At 35.2% G+C, this 20842-nt stretch overlaps 1 protein-coding gene across 6 annotated transcripts in view; it reads left to right on the forward strand.

Moving 5' to 3' along the window:
* Nucleotides 1-527: 527 nt before the first annotated feature.
* Nucleotides 528-20842, forward strand: part of LOC109538115 (zinc finger protein 497) — a 38401-nt gene continuing 18086 nt past the window's right edge. For 3 of the 6 annotated variants that reach the window (XM_019905197.2, XM_019905202.2, XM_019905204.2), the window contains exons 1-2: nt 528-956; nt 20140-20342. In XM_019905197.2, coding sequence (XP_019760756.1) covers nt 869-956; nt 20140-20342 — 291 coding nt within the window. In that variant the 5' untranslated portion in view covers nt 528-868. The remainder of the gene's footprint in view (nt 957-20139; nt 20343-20842) is intronic. The other 3 variants (XM_019905203.2, XM_019905200.2, XM_019905201.2) reach the window with 2 other exon arrangements.

The raw sequence follows: 20842 nt of genomic DNA on the forward strand, positions 1-20842 counted from the left end.
RCCTAGGAAGACCAAAGACTAGGCGGAAGGAGGATTCAGAAAGTAGCGGGAGTGAAATGGATAAGTAGAACAGTTGACAGAACCAGATGGAGACAACTTGGAGAGGCGTATGTCCGAGGATGGACCGAGACACTTTCGGTTTTGCTGCCAACTAGCTGACATTGTGAAATAGATAAAATTTTCATTTGCTTATGAAATATTTTAAAAACTTGAAAAGCAAGGAACTGCACAAAATTTACTCAGGAGGTCATGAATCAGTCCAAATTGGAAAATTTCTAAGTGAGAAATGGGAGTGGCCGATCCAAGCCAGTGCACCAATAGAAAATCGGCTAGATTTGCTCAAGAAAAATGTGTTGTAACATCTGAGCAACAACCGAATGGAAACTGTTGTGTGGCAGCAACAGCAGAAAGCAAGAGATCGTCTACCTCCACACCAAATCGCAATCAATCTACCAGTACCCACATAATGAGTTGATAAACCCAAGTTTGCGGTCCTTCGAACCATTACCTGACTCATGCCTGCACCACCCCACACCACACTTCTCTCGATCCCGCCGATGCAGCAGGAGCAGGCAAGCAGCAATCCATCGCCAAAACGATCGCAGGCAACGGTGCAATTACCAAAAGAACGGCAACAGAGCGACGTCGCTCGGCCCCCTTCTGCCCCCGCGACGCCCCACGGACGCCGCCGTCGCGCCGACGTCGGTTCGGAGTTCTTCTGCCGTTCGAAATTGTATGCAACTCGTTCGGCGGTGCAGCGCGTCGCTTGGCGCGGCTTTTACTCTTCGCGCCAACACCAAGTGACCAGTGATCAATCTGCACTATGTGACTAGTGATTCTGTGATCTGTGATTATCACCAAGGGAAACATGGCTATCAACTTCTCGGCCTCTTTTGCCGCCTGCCTGGCTGCGGGACTTAAAGTGCCAAGACAGATTATGTACTGCATCTCGCAAGGTAGGAGGACACCAGCCCCCGATCGCCTATTCCCAAAACTAACTCAACCACTTTGAACTCAGCTTGGGGAAAACCGGCTTTTTTCCGAACTTTTGCCTCTCAAAATTTCACAATTGGGGAAGGTCTGCAACACCGAAACTACCCATCTGTAACTCTAAGTCTCGCGAGCCTTGCCAGAATCCCTCTGAACCGAAATGCCGATTTATTTCATTAATTGATGAGTGAAACAATAACTTCCAACAGAACTCAAAATCAAACGCCCCCTCAGTTTCGCGTTTTACCATTTTAGCAAAAAAATAAATACGACCAACAAAGACAACAAACCAACCAAACAAACAAGAAATTAATCTAAAACAACATATTTTCCCACATATTTCTTTCGACTCCAGTGCTGAAAAGTGGGCAATATATACCTACTTTTATCAAAATAAACGATGTCGGTTCATCTACGCGAAGAGAAAACTGCGAAATCGGTCGCCAGTCTTTTGAGTGATTTTCGCACACCAAACAAGCTCATACCAAATAAATTGTTACGTCAGTGTTCAATAAAAATAGAAAAATTTATCCGAGCAGAACAAGTCACTTTACACCACCACCCTATTTTCATAGGTTCATCCTGTTCTAAACAAATTTCACTGAAAAAATCGAAAATTGAAACCCACGAAAAATTGCATTAACCTCCTGTTAGCAATTGTTTGAAATTCATGTTTCAATTCGAAAATTATTCCTAAACCATGTGAAAACCTCATCAAATAACAGCTGAACTTTGAAAGACCCTACATTATTCCCATTTAGTTCAGGTTAACCAACTGATCATCAGTAAACATAATCACACCGCATTTCCCTTATCTTCTTCCCAAGATTTGCTAATCAAATTTTCTGATTTGGGTCTTCCCTGGGGAAATCAAAATCTCCAAAATTTTCGCATAAACCCGGCAAAATTTCTAAAAATATCTCATTGGCACTCATCAATTGTTGTTAATTTGTTGTTAAAACATATACTTAAAAATAAAAATGATAAACACATATTAGGCGCCTACTACTTATGGTTAAGTAACCGTGTATGATAAGCACTTGCAATCGGTAAAGAAAATATTTATCCTTATGACCAAGAAAAGTATTTAAATTTAAAACAAGGAGACCTTTTTCGAAGAAGATGAAACCAATTTAATTAGTTGTTAACGTGCACCACCACAATTTCTAATTTTAAGTATTGTTRCAACACCATGATGAACGAACTGTTTTGGTCATTTTTAAGATTGAGAGCCCAAACCACAAAAGTTTATTAAAAAATACTTTTGAAAATATGTTCAAACACGCACTTAACACATTTGGACATCGACATATATCTGAGTGGGTATGTTAACACAATTAATTAATTTTGTTTCAAATGGTTAAACAATTGATCGTATATGTTTTAGCAACATTTCGAAAAGTAACTTATCTTTTAATAAATAAAAAAAAWAWTTWWWAAAAATAATAAAAAGTTAGTAATCGTGCATTTTCACATGAAGTAGGAGGAAATRAAAAAATCGTCAATTAACAATTTTAACTGTTGCATTGTTYCACAACTTTGCATCCATTTTTGGTCAATAAAAATCTTTAAATTTCCYAAAAAGACCGYAAAAATTCCAATAGTTCAAAGTAACTAAACCAAATAAAAGACGCTTCTAGAGCCAGTTGTACTGGTGTAAAAATGACGGGTACCTACTCTTAATCATGTAAAGCATCAAGTTTTCTTTATCAAATATCAGAACATTTTCTTAAGGTTAAATTAATTTTCATAGAAACCTCCTGTAATTAATAAATATATGTAATGATGTTCAAAAATCAAATAAAATTATTTCAAAATATAGTCAGAAATACAGAGAATATTATAACAGCAAGTATTAACTTAGCAAGTGTTTTCAGAACTAAGTAAGTTATTAATAAAAAGTGCATGTTTGTTAATAAAGTTATAATAAAAGTTGGTGACGAAAAACTTAGCTTTGTTGTTTTACGCAAAATGAATAAATTAGTTGCTAAAATTAAAAACATTTTCAAATATCTTTGTAGCGGTTCAGTGCACTAATTTTCTGGAATATTTTTTTCAGAAATTGTCGACTTTTTGATTCTTTGTTTTCCAACGCCCCAATAATAAGCAATGCATTTCTAGACTTAAAACGGATATTCCTTCCTCCTGTTGTCGATAATTCAAATGTGAATTAACATTCGCGAATTCCAGCATACTATTGGAAACTTTGCATGTTGGAGCATTAAGAAAACAGTTAGTTATAAGCACATAAAATAGAGTTCAACTAAAGCAGACAAGAACGAAGGAAAGGTTCCATATGTCCAAAGAGAATCCGGATGAAAAAACATACGAAAGCATAATTTTGTAGATTCAAAGTTGGAAAAGATGCAACGATCAAAACTGGCTCAAAAGACGAGCAACAATGAAGGATTAGAAAAAGCATCGTAAACTCCAACTCCCTGGAAATGTGGGAAACTGTAGGTTATCGATCACGATCCTTACGCACTAGGCGTAAAGTTTTCCACAGCGTGCGGGTCAGTGAATCCTGAACTTGCATCAACGGGAAAAGAAAATTGCAGGAAAACGCAAGGGGCTGGAACAGACGGACGAGATTCGATTTTTCCCGTCTGGTTGGCAATGATTAATTATGTGGCTGGGGTTGGTTGAACGATCGGGATGCATCCGCAGCTCGGTGGAGGAATTTATGACGATTAAACTGTAAGGCCTGGGAACACCGTGGATTAAGCGGTTAGAAACTTGGCGCTTGCTAAAAATGTTAACACCGACGTTCTTTTTGTTTATGAACATGTTCTAAAGGGACTTTGATTTTGAAAAAAAAAATAAGTAGATTGGCTTTTCATGGATTGTTTGGACGGCAGTTTGTTCCACTATTATTTTGAGAATACTTTGCAGATTTAACCGAAAAACAAGTAAAAAATCCAAAAGCATCAACAAGTAGTTAATATTTCACAATTAAATCCAATGAATATATTATAAAGTGGTTAACACAAGAAATATGTGCGATGCTCACCAAGTCCGTTAACAAAGAACTTGCTGAGTACGTTTTGTAATAATTTGCGTGAATATGAAAACATTAGGGATAACTCGAATGATATTAACTATATTAAATTCTATAATTAAAAACGAAATACAAATATGTACATGTCATCAACTATTCGCGAATTTTAGAAAGGCAACATACTAGTTTTTTTTCGGTAGTATGAATAATTCATTTATGACACAGAATCTGATCAATAATTGAGCAGCAAAGTCGTAAAGCAGTTTGTTGTTTAAAGTATTCAACGCCATTTATTTAAGTAATGAAGTTTATTTTTAGTAATAAAGTAATGGTCGTCAAGCAAAAACTATGATGTTCCTACTCATATTGTTGTGCAGACGCCTCAGGCTTTCAGCTAATGATGAAACTACAGAGAGAAACAGCTACATTGAAAGAAAATGTACCAGCCATAAAAAAGCAGATATTGAAATATGCAGGTTTCAATATAATCTGAAGAAGAAAGAAGCATTGCTCTTGTCGTTTTCCATTAATGAAATCAATCATTAAAAGCTGAAATATTGAAGACTCGCTGGAGGTCATCAACAGTAGACCATACATTATTCAGGCAAAGTTGCTGTATAGCTGAGCTTTATTGGCCATCCACGAAGCCCGTAATTTTGCAATATTTATTGATTGGGGAAAGGAGGGATGCGCGATCCGGGTAAAAACGGCGCCGTTTCGAGCGAGGTGTGAAAAACTGGCTGGGAAATGCATTTTTCCCAGACGGAGCACGCGATGCAGTTACGAAAATGGCCGTTAGCGTCGTAATGAACACACAAAGGAAATAAATGGATTTTGCGAGACCGGTTGTGTGATGGAAGACCTTTAATGAATTGTGTTCAATATAATCAATTAAATTACCGCATTTCAAGCCTAAATAGCAAATCAATAGGATGGCAATCAATAATTAAAAGGCACTCGATATTGTCGATAATATGCATCTAATGATCAGCTTAACAACTGGCACACTAACTATTAAACAGCCATCAAACCGCACATGCAAACTTTAGCTGTAAGCAAGACAACAACAGCTTTAAGAAAAGGGCGACACTGTACTATTTTAGAACGTTTTTAGCTCCAGAAACGCTCGACCTAACGGTATTACCAACTGAACAATTCCAGACGTATGAAAGAACACCATATAATTCCCATACCAAAACAAAGACTAGATAATACCGAAGCACAAAACTGCAGACCATCACGTTGCTGCCAGTGTTAAAGTTTTTGAAGACATTATGAAAAAAAGGGTTGCAAAAACTATTCGGAAAACATAAACGTTCTATAAACTTGGCTTTACGTTGAAACAGTGGACTCTTGGTTTTTTCTGAAAACACCAGTTTTTTCATGGACATTAACAAGGCCTTCAACAGCGTAGGACCCAAAGGACTTTTCGAAAGAATCCCTAACTTTTTTCATGTGATTTTTTAAGCTTCTATAGAGAAATTTCCAAAGCACTTTTTACGTAGAATCCACTAATGGAAGCTCCGGTTGTATCAACCAGTTTCATAGCTATTAACAAAAAATACATATTTCTTCTTCGTGTTGAAGAAGAGTGTCTTCGACGACGCTCTGAACATTGGATCAAATTTGACTGGATCTTTAAATTACCTTTCCAAAAATACAGCAAAGTCTATGTTTTGGTAAACTGTTCTATGAAATAGAGAAGTTTTGCAAGTTTCAGGCACCGACGTCAGTTTTTTGGCCCACTCTACGCAGAGTGTACTGTAGAGACACCCTGTATGTTTTCATAAATTTTAATAGGGTTTTAAATGGTTAAACATGTTTTAAAAACGCACAATATTGCTAAATAACGACAAAAAAACTATTTTTTTCGGAAATCCCTTAAGCTTCGACTCAAGTCGAACTCAATGATTGGGCTAAGTATATCGTATTGTTTGAAAAGCCTTTACATATCATATATTTATACCTATGTGAATCGAATATCCCTTCATGGATACACGTTCTGACATAGCGCAAGTTTCCAAATCCGCCGCTAATTTAATACCCGGGACATACTCAAGTTTGAGGCAAATTCCATCGGAAATGCTTTTGTAAAGGGAAAAGGAAGTTCCTCTATCAGTTCCAATAAACCGAAATTTAACTTTCAGGAAATCTGCATTTTGGAAACAATATTTTGCTGAAAGTGGAATATTTGAATAGGTCTTCAAATGATTAGATATGCTCACTTAACGAAAATTAGTGAATGGTATTGAACATATCAGCGTTAAGCGCCGTTATCTTATCGCTTCTGGATTTATTCATTGTCTGGGCTTGAATAAAAAAACACGAAAATACATGGATTGATAGTAAAAAAATCGGATTCGGTAGTCTGCACTTGTAAATGCTACAATCTAAGTAACCACACAAGAATAGCCAGTTGAAGATTTGCAAAAATTCTCAAATACTTTTTAGTCAGCCGAAAATGATCTAACACCGATTTCATATTTATTATCTTCTTCGTATTGAGAAAGAAAATCCCGCTTCGGGACGGCAGAACAATAATACACATTTCAAAAATATCTTCTTCATTTCGAGGAAGAAAATCATGCCACTACTTTTTCTAGTTTTGGAGCGACGCATTTTTTAAATCTGTATTAAGGTACATGAAACTACATCTAGAAAATTGAAAAATTCTTGAATACCTTTCAGTTCGAACATTGAGACGAAACAAAAATGTAATTAAAACACTCTTCGACATTCTGCATGTCGGAATATAACGCCTCTTTTGGGAGCAACGAACTAATAACTCACACACGATACTAAAAACAATTTTTGCGATAATAAAAACAAAAATTACCTTTCCATCTCTTCTAGTTTGGCAGCAACGAATTTTTGAAATGCGAGCGAAAATAGATAAATTTTTATTTGGAACTAACAGCTCTTTATTAGCCGATTGACACTAAACTCGGACAATATGAAAAATGTTCTTCTTCGTGTTGAAGAGTGGTGCAAGAAACTCCACTCGAAGTTTGAAAAATTCCCAAAAACCACTTCGATCTCATATTGAAACGGAACTCGAAATTAAAATCCTCTACAAAATTCGAAAAACACTCATCTTCATGTTGAGAACGAACATAACGGTTCTTGCTCTTCTAGCTTGGGAGCGACTAAAGTTTTTAATTCGGGATACAGTACAATCTGCACTTGAAGCTTCAAAAAATTCTCAAAAATCTTACCGTTAGCCGATCAAGTCCACACGCACACACCATATAAAGAGCAATATTTTCCATATTCGGGGCACAAATCACGTTTTTACCTCTTCTAGTTTGGAAGCACCTAATTTTTGAAATCCGAACTGAGGTGTCAACTTGGTGGAAACACTTGTAACGCTTAAGTTATGCTCGTTAAATATTTGAGTTAAATCGGTAATTATTGCAGCTTGTTCCAAAAGTGTGCAAACTAATGTAGGTTTTGAAGGTTCTTTGGGTTCTGTAAATAATTTATTTTTCGACGACGAAATTCACTATTCATACAACATTGGCTAATTTTATTATGTTATCAAGTTCTATTTGAGTTTATGTACTGAAATTTTGCTCGGGAAAACATGCATATATGTTTACAGGCAAAATTAGTTCGTCAGTAATATATCTTCGATTTTACCTAGAATTAGTTTCATATTTTCTTGTCAATTTTGATACTTTCACTTTATTTAAAGGTTTAATGCTTTCTGGTAGTCCCGAAGCAATAACATTGTCATGTAATGACTATATTATTGCATGACATGAAACTGTATGAACAAAATTACCATCGATTGTAATCCGGCTCGAAGGACCATGAATAAATCTAAAGATAGGCTTACTTAATGAGTAAGTTTCATTCTCATTTAGTGAGCCTGATATTATAATTTCTGGATTAATTGAGCGGTTAATACGTTAACTGACTTTTTTCACACTGTTTTGGGACAGTTTTAGGAGGCATAAAAAGCTCTCGTTTCGCATCTCGGTGGTATTAGTGACAGTAATTGAAATCTAGTAATTGAAGTATTTTTTACTATCAGTATCAGTTTGTAACAAAGCAGCTTCACCTGGAAAATAGGAACGTTTGCTAGTGGAAACTGTTTTGATTTTGGCCGATTTGGTATCTCAAAGTAAACGCCGTAGTTGCTTCTTTGCAGATGGGAAGGATAGTTGGATATACGCCTCTATGGAATAAAATAGTTTTATGTGCTGCATCTATAGAGATAAAGATTCGTTCGAAGCAAATAGCGACTTACCACTTCAAAAGACTGAAACGGAGCAATATGCAATGCAAATAAGCTGGCAAAAGAGTGAGCTTGGAGGGTTAGTATATCTCGACAATATGCGACTACTAGTTTACTTTCTGGACGAAACTAAACTTTTCCTGCTCCACATCAGCTGCTGTCCCCTCTTCGCGTTCATTAACTCCGGGGTTACTTTGGTAATAAGAGGAAATAAAATTGGCCCGAAGGCCGGCGTCGGTGTGCGCGCGCCTTCCAGAAACAACAACAATAAAACAACTCTCGAGATGCAACCTTCCAAGTGCGACGTCCCGACGGCCGTGACGCAGCCGACGGCAAAACGCGGGTCAGTGATTCCTGCAGGAGTCCATGCACTTGCTTACGACGTCGCCGATTGCGACAGGATCGTTTGGGAACGTTGTCGATGATTCATTGCAAAATTTTCAACACAAACAACATTTTTACAAATATTTATCTTCAGTGACCATCTTCAGTGCATACCATACATGTACAGGTTGATCCGAAATTGTTGGTCAACAATGATAGGGCGTACGTACGAAAGACCAAAAAATCAGGCCAGAACAAACTATTTCAGTTCAAGCATTCTGTAATATTCCTGGACCTAATTTTGCCCTTAAAATGCCTAATTCCCCATTTAAAGTTTTGCGATTTGGAACCCGTCTACTTCGGCTAATCCGCACATTAACTGTACATTAACTGCATAATTCTTCAAACGAAAATACTTCTACAATTTTGTGGAGCAGAAAATATTTCATTGCAAGTTTCCAGTTAAATGTTTTTGATGGGGACTTTGAGTGTTTCCTTTCTGTTCCTCAGCATGTTCCATACTTTATTTTGGCTTCCCTTGAGGTCGTGCTGCATTGCTACTGAGAACTCTTCCAAGTAATATTTTTTCAGAAGTTTGATTTGATTGTTTGTTCTCTTTCGCACCATCTTATAATGGTTATACTCTTCCTCGGTTTTATTGTGCACGTGCTTTTTGTAAGCGTCCTTTGTTCCTTTGCCTTCGTTAGGTTTTGTGTGTTTTTTTCAATCTAAACGCCAGATAAGCATTCTAATAATTCAGAACTAATTTAATATTCAATAACTCCATTTTAAGGCCCATAATTCCACAAAAAACCAGATGGGGAAAAAGTGAAATACTGGCCTTATTTTCAGCTGTTCTGTACGCCCTCTCATTTTTTGTTAGTCAACATTTTCAGGCAAAATTTTGAAAAATGATTGTGGATGCTTCCAATAATGTTGTCAAGCGCAATGAGGCAATGAATCATTGAACGTGACCTGTGAGACAATTATTTTCTATCAATTCAAACAATCGAATCAAAGAAAGCGATGCGAAAACCCGTTTTTTGCGCATAACTTTTTTTTTAGATTTTCTGTAATTAGTCTAGTTTTGGTCTTAAAAATCGCACTATATTCTAGATAAGTTTTTTTTGAACCGGCGGAGAGACTTCTGCAAGGGTCTATTTTACTCGTAAAAGGTTCTGGTACAACGTACAACAAAGGAAAAGTTGATTACTGAAGGGTAAAAGCATGTGTCTCCACTTGCAAGAAAATAAATAAATAAATTAGATCGCCTTCATCAAAAAGTTTGTGTTCATAAAATGTTAAAGAAAATTACGCAAATCCACGCTTTTTGTTTTGTTCTTGAAGCAAGTCCAGTCCGAGTCAATTAAAATTCCGTATTGTCGAAAAGCGATACGTGCAACCAATCGGTAATAACAATAAATTGTGTAAAACTGCAAACCCAAACAAAAATGCGATAATATATTTAAAAATTATGCAAAACTATTTATAAACAAGCAATATCTTGTGGGTTGTGAGAGTAATATTATTGATTGCCAGTGGTGGCTCTTGTGGAATACAACTGGATACTGCACGGAAAATTGACGAAAAATCAGTAAAACAAAATGATGATGTCGAAATAAATTATAATAGATATTTATGTTCAGGGAGATTCAGGATAATTATCGATAAATTCAGGAATGGAACAAAAAGGTTAAAATAATGTTCCTGCATGATATAAAAGGTTTCCCGAAATGGCACCGTTTTGGAATTAAAAAGATTGTTTTCAGCTGTTCTTTCATACTTTCGAACCACTTTTCCGATTGAAGTAAAATTCGAATCCCAAATACCAACCATGTGTGTTTGAAAACTTCAACAACAAAAATGTATTTCAATAAAAGACCTTCAAAAGATTTTTCATTTTCATTCACTCATTCAATTTAAAACTTTTTGCCTGTTGGCTTTTTTTGAAAGGCGTTTGTGCAGAATACAGATTTATTATTCATTATAAATGTTTGTGAGTTTTTATGGCTTGCTGTAACGCTAAATAAAATTCAGGAGATCTGGCCGCTACGTGGCCTGGAATTTTATTGAAAATTTCCCAATTTTGCCTCAATCAATAAGTGGTTCAAAGGTGTGAAAGAAAGCTGACAAAATCTTATTTCAACGCTCGCTACCTGCAAAACGATGCCACTTTGGAAAACATTTTATATCATGCAGGAACTTTATTTTAACGTGTTCTTTCGATTCCTAAATTTATCAATAATAAGCCTGAATCGCCCTGTTAATATGAAATAAAACCATAATACAAAAATGGAAATAATAAAGTGAAGGCAGAAATAATGCCCAGTTTTTACAACGCTACAAAACTATTTAAACGACTAGTGGGTCTTAAAAGAAATCCGTCTTGCAAAACTTCGTTCTTTAAAAAATATATCCTGGCACTTAACACAAATATTATGAAAATATTGAAATTAATAATAAAGCTTACTGCTGCCACACAACAATTGCGTCTGCAGTTGTTTGAAAATTAAACTACTTTACAAAGCATATTAAAACCTATTTTTCTAAATACATATTCCACTAATTGCTCTTTCAGTGCGAAAAAAATATTATCGACTTCCAGTCTTTTGAAAGATATTTTGAAGATAGATGATTTCTAAAGGCTTGTAAAACCATGCAGGATGTAAGTATTTAAATTCATTAGCAAAATAATTTCTGAGTTTTTTGTGTTTGTACAAGTTCTTTTGGATGGCCGGTGTGTTACTGCACTGTTGTAAGGCGTCTGACCTTGTGCATCACTCGTAAACTGCCCGCTAGACAATGAACATCCAGACATACTGAACCCGTTTCGGAACCTTGTCTCTGACTCAAGTTTAGCTTGGCCTTTACCAGGCGACGAGCCATAGATTTCGTACTTTTGGAGACCAACAAGTTGAAACCAATTGTTTTGATTTAAATCATATATTTATATTGGCAAAAATATGCTAATTGGGCAATTTGAACTAGAATTGTGTGTTTTTGGTCTTTTTAATGTTTGCTTTAGGTTTTTCTTAATTTGCAATTTAAGATCCGCTTAAGTCCTAAATGAATTAAACTCAATTTTTTGTCCGTCAGTAGTCGTCGTGAAGACACATTCCGGCAGCTAATAACGTTTCAATAATTGAATTTGGATTGAAATTTTAATAAACCTTGGTTAATTTCACTCTTAATATATATTTTTTACTTACAAATGTAGTTTTTGAGCTGCACTTCGACATTTCTATGCTAATCCACCAACTTACAATTTATGTTAATTGATTATCCACTTACTAATTGTTTTCTACTGGTTATAGTTTAATAATTTAATTAATAATAATTTTACTGCAATTAAAAAAACTATGAGTTACGCATCAAACTATTCTTACAAGACATATTTAAACACGTTCCCAAAAGGAATATAATTTCATATAAAATTTCTCTTGATGTTGGACAAAAGAATGGCATGCAATTTATCCATAACGAAGGAAAATCATTGAAAATAATACAAAGAGCTTCAAAAACATGCATACACAAAAGATAGAATGGATGATTGCTCCAAGGAAACAACACGAAGTTTGCAAGTTCAAGCTGTTTTTTGGGTCTAATTCAAAATCCCAGAAAACAATAAAACAATTAAAAAATAGGCAAAAAAGTGTGAGTTAATTACTCTTTTACATGTAACCTCATATTACTTTTTATCTTAGAAATAGTGCATATACTGTATGTCTCCGTAAGATGTACCTAAATAGAAAACTTTTTATTATCATATTTAGAAAAAAAGTTATTTTTCAATAAAAGTGTTGTATGGTTTGAAACCTAAAATGCCACTTGTCAAAAAATATTAACTTTACCCAAGAGTGAAGTAAAAGTAAAAAGTTGATCAGACCTAAAAATGAAATTTAATTATGCAAATTACAGCCTATTGCAATCAAAAATATATTTTTTCCTTTCTGAAACGTATGTCTGTAATAACCATGCAAATTTAACTGTAGGACCTAAAATCAAGCATACAAAACTAACTAAATAAAATTACTAATAAAATAATTTACAATTAATTAATAATGTAGAAAAATTTGGAAAAAACAGCAAAACTAATTTTTTTCGCAAGTAGGTCTAATTCCATATCAAACATGGTTTTTATTTCTGACCAACTTTCTGTCTGTACTCTTGGCAGAAATTCATACTTTGGACAAACCTCGTAAACGTGTAGAAAAATATTTAAAGTTTAATTTTAGGTTTTAGACCATGCAGAACTTCTTATAGAGAATAAGTTTTCTCTTAAATATAATAAAAACGTGTTTCAAATCGCTGTTGACAAATGAAGAAATGAAAGACGAATCAACCGGGAATTTTACACATTCTAGACGTTATTCCATTATTGGATCTTATCAATTTTTTTTTTGGTTTACGCTTATCAAAATCGATTAATTTTGCAAGTCATTGCAATTTATATCAGCATGGATTGTAAACTGTTGAAGTAAGCGAAAAGTTTTAAACCGCATTAAACGTTTTTGATCTCTAAATGCCATACTTTGTTTGCTTTTGCTGGCTGCATCTGTCTGAAATTTACGGACTTTCAACAATTATTGCAATTACAGTAATTTATTCGTTTCAACCGATTACAGTGCTTGTCAAAATTAAGATAACCACAGATATTATCATTCTTTAAATATGTAAATTAAGCGCATATTTTTCGCACGTAAGAAGACAAACAAACGGACGGATATCTAATTATAATTAATTAATTATCATTGGTGGGTGCATGGCTGTTTATTTGGGCGGTTCGGTGGTTATTTTGCAACATTGTAGGCAAATGTATGTTTACAGATAAGAGCCTTCTTCAGATGAATAAGAACGAAAACTTCATTGGGCAGATGATCAATAAAAGCTGTGCTTAACTGCATAGCGACGTAAAATATTATACGTAATGTGATGCGACACTCATTTTAAAACAATATCGAATTATTTTTTATCATTAAATTCGATAGAGAGTTTAATGAAGATGTATTAATAGAGAATAACTCTAACTAGTAATTATGCACCATGATTTGGCGCTTTGACCGCTTTCAGATCGAATTATTCGCCATTCTATTCAAATCCCAGACTAGGTAACTCACTGACCTGCATTTATATCGGTCAAAATATTTTTTGGGGGGCTAATAATGGTTTTTTGGTCATATACGGTCATAACGTAAGAAATACTGGATAAGAACTGATTTTGCCTCTATTTAAATTAACGAGGGAAACCTAAGCAATTTTAATTGAAGCAAAGGCAAAACAGACCCGTTCCACAAGTTTTCGATGCCAGTTTAGTTACGATGTAACACGAGTTTAATCAGAACGAAGCTGGCTTCTTGATAGCTCAATAAATTGCGTGCAATTTGCATCACAGTGAGCTGTAAACTTTAAGCCTGGTGGATGCGGACTGTAATGGCTGTAACTGCTGTAACGCTATTTATGGATTAATTTTCTGTCTGTGTAAGTATGAGAGTTTCATTCGTTTTGCATTGTCGTTATTCGCCATTTAAACGCGCTCATCTGAAGAAGCCGGTGGTGAACGTGAAATGAAGGAGTGCACTTAGATTTATGCAGCCGGAAGCTATTTTGATATGGGAACGATTATTCTTTTGATACATCCATTATAGTGCGGTCCAAATTAATAGTATGAAACAGCAAAAATGGGGAGTGCATGTATTTCCAGAAGTAAAAAGTTTTGTACAGGAATTTAACTGTTTCAGAAAAGTATTTTTGGAAAATGCCCATTAGTAGAACTCGGTTTCTTAAATATTTAAAGTCAAAATTTTATAAATTTAGTCAGTCACGAAAACGCTTTTTTATTTTTTTTAAATTCACAAGAAAATGTGTATGAAACTAAATTGTAAAGGTAGAAAAACCGAGTAAAAAGTTGTTTTTGAAAACGGAACAAATCCCGGAACAATGAACCAATGAAAGAAAAAAAAAGTGAAGAAAACACCAATTAATGCAACAAATTACCTTCCAAAACAATAGAAAGTGTAATTCACACAAAAACGACACATGTTTTACATGTTTGCTGTTACGTTCGTATTAAAACAAGAAATTCAAGTAACGCAATACAGAATCCAGATACTTTCTCGTCGTTCCTCGTCGCATAAATATTACATGCACTAATATAATAAAATACCCGTCAACAATATCTGAAAGCGATCGTCCAGGGCCATGTAAAGCCAAACTTACCAAAAGCTGCATCGGGTCACCTGGAAAGAAATAAAGGTGTTTAGTGTACAGGAAATTATTCTAAGCTCCACTGAAACTGTGAAAAAGTGTTTTGAAAAATGCCTTCATTTTTTCGGACACCCTGTAATTAGAGATCAATCTTACCAGATTTCTGCATGGGCCGCCAGGGCCCATCCTGTACCATTTCCGAATCGGCTGTGATTCACTTGCCCCAAAAGTTCACTTTAGATAAACTCATCAACACTTTCTTACTTTTCAACACCAAAATGCTAATATTTCTATTAAATATGAACAGGACTGGCAAAACATGCACAATATTAGCGAGTTTTTCGAAAAAAATGTAATCGTTTGCTTCATTTTACTCGTCTGTGATAAAAAAAAATTATTGAAAAAGTCCAGATAACCGCAAATAAAAACCTGACAAATATAAACAGGGAAATATCAACAACTCAGATCAGGCGCAATACGCATTTTATGCTCAATGAAAACCGGATTTTTTTAGAAGGTGGTAAATTTCTGGACAATCCTGAACCTTTCAGGTTTTTTTTCGACTCATGCGTGCATCGCCGCTTTAGGAGAGAGTGTTGTACTTTCAAACGTTTTTAATTGGTTTTTCAGACCATTTTTTAAATACATTATTTTTAAATTAAAGCCACTATGTTGTATTCTCTATTTAGAACGATATTCTCCAAAGATGTACAGGGTGCCATCTAATCTATCGTACCATTCTCCCGATGTTTCAATAAACATAACTTTCACCATCAATAATAGCAGGAAACTCAAACATATTCTGCAGCATATGCAGCGTGATTGATATAAAAGAGTCGAAAAATCAGTTTTTTTCCTAAATGGCACCTACAAACTTTTTTGGCCCGGTTTGAAAATTTTGCTTTGATTAAACAGTAAGAAACTAAACCGAAGAAAAAACAGACATTTTAAATGTAGCAGTTTAGCTTACGAAGTACAGGTAATGTGCAAGACAATTTCAGAAAATTGTATTTATGGTAGATTATTTTAACTTTCTGAGGTAAAAAATGATGTATAAATTAGATTGACTTTAAAATTTGAGAAACAAAACGTTTCATAAATCTCCCTTTTCCACTACAAAGTAATTAACAGCCAAAAAAGATCAAGGAGGACAGGCGAAACTCAGACAAAAGCTGGTCCAGTATAGAGAAATAAAAAAAGATACGGAAAGAGATTCAAAAAGACTGGTCCTACAAAACAAAACAAATTACAGACACAATTGAGCAAAATAAAAAGATGAAGGTATTAGGCAGCAAAATGTCACCCGATAAAACCTTTGTTCAAAATATAGAATCTGCCAGAAGACATGCCGAAATTATCAATAAATGAAATGCCAACCGCTTTGATTTTATGAAGAATAAGAAATGTCCTGGAAAGGATCGAATAACAACCGAAATGCTGAAGCTGGGTTCAGATCCTTTGTTGCAATCATTAAAAATATTGTTGAAATATAAGGCACGTGGTAAGAGAAACATCTAACCGATGAACATATAAGATTTTAAACGGAAGACCGATGGAAGCAAACAAAGTCTCGGAGGACCACAAAAGCGATAGTTGGACAACATTAAAAACATAGCAGGAAGGTCTTGGTTTCAACTTGCCCAAGACGAAAATGTATGGAAAGCAGCAGTGGACTGACACAGGCTGAAGCATAGACAGTTCTATCTTCTGAATATTAAGCTAAGGATAAGGAACATTGAAACAACATTTAAAAAAGCACTGGAAATATCTAAACCAGTAAATAAAAAACACTAAAGACAGGAAATGAAACGTTCGCACTGGCATCAAAACCATTACCAGCTTAAAAGCTCCAATCAATTTTATTGCATCGACTACACAATCGTTCGAGATTTATGTCTGAACCGAATAGAAAAATTAGTAATTGTGTCCTTAAAAGAAAAATAAAAGTGTTTTGTTTTGACATTTTTATCGGTTGTCTCTCCCATAATTGGATTGGTGCAAAAATGTATTTAATTAGTCTCGCGAGTTAACGCAACCGATTGTCGCTCGACATTTTTTTGTACTGTTACGAGTATCGGTCGACGAATGTTGAACAAAGAATATTTCATGTCTTTCTGGTGTTAACAAGAGTCGTCGATAGGTGAAGTTTCCACTTTCCAATTAATTTTGAGAAGTTTAACGGTTGTTCTTGAGTATGCACTTTCAGTTCAGTCTGAAGCTGTTTCTGATTTCCTATATGATCAAAATCGACAATTTTTGTTTCTGAAAATTTCTCTTTTATGGGGCAAACTCCCCATAATTCGCGGTCGCCCAACAAATGACACGCGAACGGCACGCATGTGAAAACACTTAAAATAACAACAATTTTTTAAATCGACTCACATTTGCCTGTTTTGTGCTCTTTATCATATTTCTCTTTCTGACGTAACTCACACTCTTCATCAGTTTTCGTCAGTTTACTTAAATATTTGCTGTAACAAGTAATTTGCATCCAATATTTTCTTGGTTCCTCTCTCAACTTCCACACCGATAGAAGTTCTAAATCAGGTATTGGCTGTGGCAAACTTTCGAAAAGTTTCAACCAAAATCTTCTAGTGCGGTTTTAGATCGAGTTAACTTTGGTACTGCTCTTAAGACATCACTCGTGGCACTTGTTTTGGTTTATCAAGAATGTGAAGATGTTTGTTCCTTACTTGTCGCATTCGATCATCTCTGACCGTTGCAAATACTGATGTCGAGATTCTTGAGTTAATGGAATTTATCAAAAGCCTTTCTGAACATTTCAACAACATCTAATATATCAAGCGGATCAAGTATCTTTATGTTTCGCGTGTCTGTTCTTCAGTAAGGTTTCACATTATCATCTGCTATTCCGCCACCTTTCATACTAATGTATAAAAGAAATGATTGTCTTCAAAACATCTAATACTTGCATATACGATTTAACTCGCCATAATTTGCAATTGTTATTGTTGTTAAAATCGCTGTTGAAATGGCTGCAGGAATGATAACATCCATTGATGAATAACTCTTTAGCAGAGAACGCAACATTGTTAAACGAAGCCGAAAATCACAAATTTCATGAAAACTTGCATGGATCTATCAACATTACCGCCTATCTGTTTTCATTAAAAACAATACGACGTTACAGAAAAAAAGCAGCCCAATTTGTTTCGGTTTTTAAAGGTATTAAGCGAAACATCGTGTTTTTCGTGTCACTCGCTGCTAGTACAGGTGCGAAACTATTGTTGCGCATTTTTTGCAATAATTCTTGCGGTCGTACGGTGCTTGAGTGTAAAATGAAAATATTTCATTCCCTATTTCATGCCAAATTATTATTATTTATACAACCTGTCGTGATTCGTCATTAAATTTGTTCCGTCAATTTTTTTGCCTAATTCATACAGAAAAACTGGTGTGAATATTATCGGGAGATAATCAAATTATGAAAGACACTTTTTGCGGTCACCAGAATCTACCGCGAGCAGAACATGTTTTTAATCCTGAACTCTATAAAACAAAAGCTGCCTACTTCACCAATAAAGAGTAAAGTTAATAGGCTGGTGCAGGCACTTTAAAGATTTCTGAAATATTGCCTGAAGTTTTTCTTTTGGAAGTGTTGGTGTTAAGCTGACAAAGAGCTTTTAACGCAGCTTTTAACATCGCATTTGGACAGGATTGCTCACAAACGGGTTATTTATACTGGGACGGGCTGCGAATCTTTCAAAATCTAAATTTAATCCGTCAAAGGGGCACAAAGAAATCTAAAATCCGCCTCCAGCAGCAGCATTCGGCAGAAATGCAGACGGATTGGCCTTGAACACGACACTCTTGGCCAAAGCTGGTGCACGGATTTTATTCGACCACACCAGAGAGTTCACCCAACTGCTCCTTCTCCTTTCGAGATGCAGATTTTTAGGCATATTTACATTTTACAGGGGCGGGTATCATTTCGCCTTTATTGGTGCAACAGGCGATGTTTGAATACAAATTATTTTTTTATTTTTTGTGTACTACCTATATTATAATCATTTAATTTTCGCTTCAAGCAGATTACCTTGTACAATAAAGAAAAGCCTTTCTTACACCATTCAAGAGCATTGGAAAAACCTTCTGGAAGTTACATAAAGGTTTACAATAAATTTCAAAGTCATGTTCTAAAAATAAATTAAGTAAGTATCTAAATAAGAATCAATTTACTCTTTTATTCCTGTAATTCTGCCCTCGCGCGATTATCATTCAGAACTGAAAATAATTCTAACGTTTATTGCACCTTTCTTTTATCGGCAGTTTCACTTTCAAACTATAAGATTATCGAACGCTTTTTAATTTAATCACACAAACAAATCTGCATGAATATAGAAAACATTTCTGCGTGATGTCGAGATCAGTTTAAAACAAAATTTTTGCGCAAACTTACCGATTGAATCGAAAAACTGAGAAGTAAGTACGATTTTTTTTTGCCCAATTTACCCAAGGTATGAAAAGGTTTTTAATATTTAATTATCGCTAGATTCTGCCACCTAGTTCCGCCTCCTAATCAATTATTCTAAGCACAAAAAATATTAACCATAGATTTCTCTTACGCGATACAGTTAATAACATTTGTATTTAATTTAAGACACTTGGTCTCTTAATTGTAGTGCCAAAAAGGAATGCCTAGTCAATTTCAACATGTATGTTAAAGAATTTGGTTTTAAACACGGTTTCTAGCGGTTTCTGAAAACAAATCAATCAAAAAAATAATTATCAACATGAAACTGTTCTTCCCTAGAACAAGTATGGTACGGTTCGGAAATACATTGAATTTACTAGTAGATTAGTAAAAGTGATCAGGAAATTTGAGAGATAATGATTATTAGTCAATCTTATCGCAGCCTCTGAGAGGATATAAAAGTAGTATTTGCGGAATTAAATTAATTACCATTGCAAATAATAGAAAATGCGCTCAGACTCACTTAAATACAGAATATTAATTTATTGCTTCGATGTAAATAACGAATCTATTTCGCGACAAAATTAATCCTTTCCTGTTTGCCTGACATTTTACCCGACTTTCACAAGAAACTGAACGGAAAACAAGCGAAAAAATCAAATAAACGAAGCGACAAAACTTTCATGCCTTCTTATACCCTAATTAAGTATGGATAATTGCCATCAGTTTTTTGCAATTTTTTCCCTATCCGTTACTGAGCCGCGACAATGGTCACTGAAATGTGCGGTCGCGGTTCTCGTTACAATTATGAAATTTTGCATTTTTCTTGCTTAAATATTAGTTATGATTCTTTTCAGCGCACACTGAACGTTATGAGTCAACCGAACCAACAATGTCATCACATTTACGAAGACTTCTGTACCTCTAAAGCAACAATTCGATTTTCAGATACAGCAGCACCGTATGTCCTTTACAAGGATGGCATGGATAGGGCGCAAACTCAATGGGGACCACAAGATATTTACCCACCGCCACAGCAACAGCCCACCCCTCAAGGAGCGGCCAGCCCACCACATCAAGCGTTGGGCCCCACTCCTGTTCCACCCTTGGGGGTTGAGGCTGATGCTGTACCTTCGCGAGATCAAGTCAGTGTAAGTCGATGATTCAGAGTGATTCAAAATTGTGGTCATTCCTCTGGAGGGCTTGTAATTCTCACAAAGAGTGAGATATTTGCAAAAATTTTAATTAGAAGCTTTGCAACAATTTTTTTCATTAACAGTTCAGGGTGTTTCCTTAAAGCTAAAGTTGACACTCACAAATGAGTTTTCCTCTGGGGGCTGTTGAATTAACTGTAACTAACCAACTGTAAGATTATAGATAGATAATCAGTAGATTGCAGGTGAAAGCAAAAGCCAGATATTCCAACTCAATGACTCCCGGTTTGAATCACTTTATACAGGGTTATTCACGCTATACGGCACGGACGTTTGCGGCTAGCCCGTTTGTTTTCTGCAAAGTTGATTAATCCACAGACGCCTATCGGGTGCACATTTTAAAAATATTTTTGTAATGTACAGAGAGTCCCAAAAGCTCTAAAAGTATCAAAGTTGTGTTTTTCTAAATGAAATACCCTATATATTATTGCATTTTT

This window comes from Dendroctonus ponderosae, unplaced genomic scaffold (genome assembly GCF_020466585.1).
Source record: "Dendroctonus ponderosae isolate FM_Combo_2020 unplaced genomic scaffold, Dpon_F_20191213v2 Dpon_F_20191213_8, whole genome shotgun sequence".
Classification (NCBI taxonomy): domain Eukaryota; kingdom Metazoa; phylum Arthropoda; class Insecta; order Coleoptera; family Curculionidae; genus Dendroctonus; species Dendroctonus ponderosae.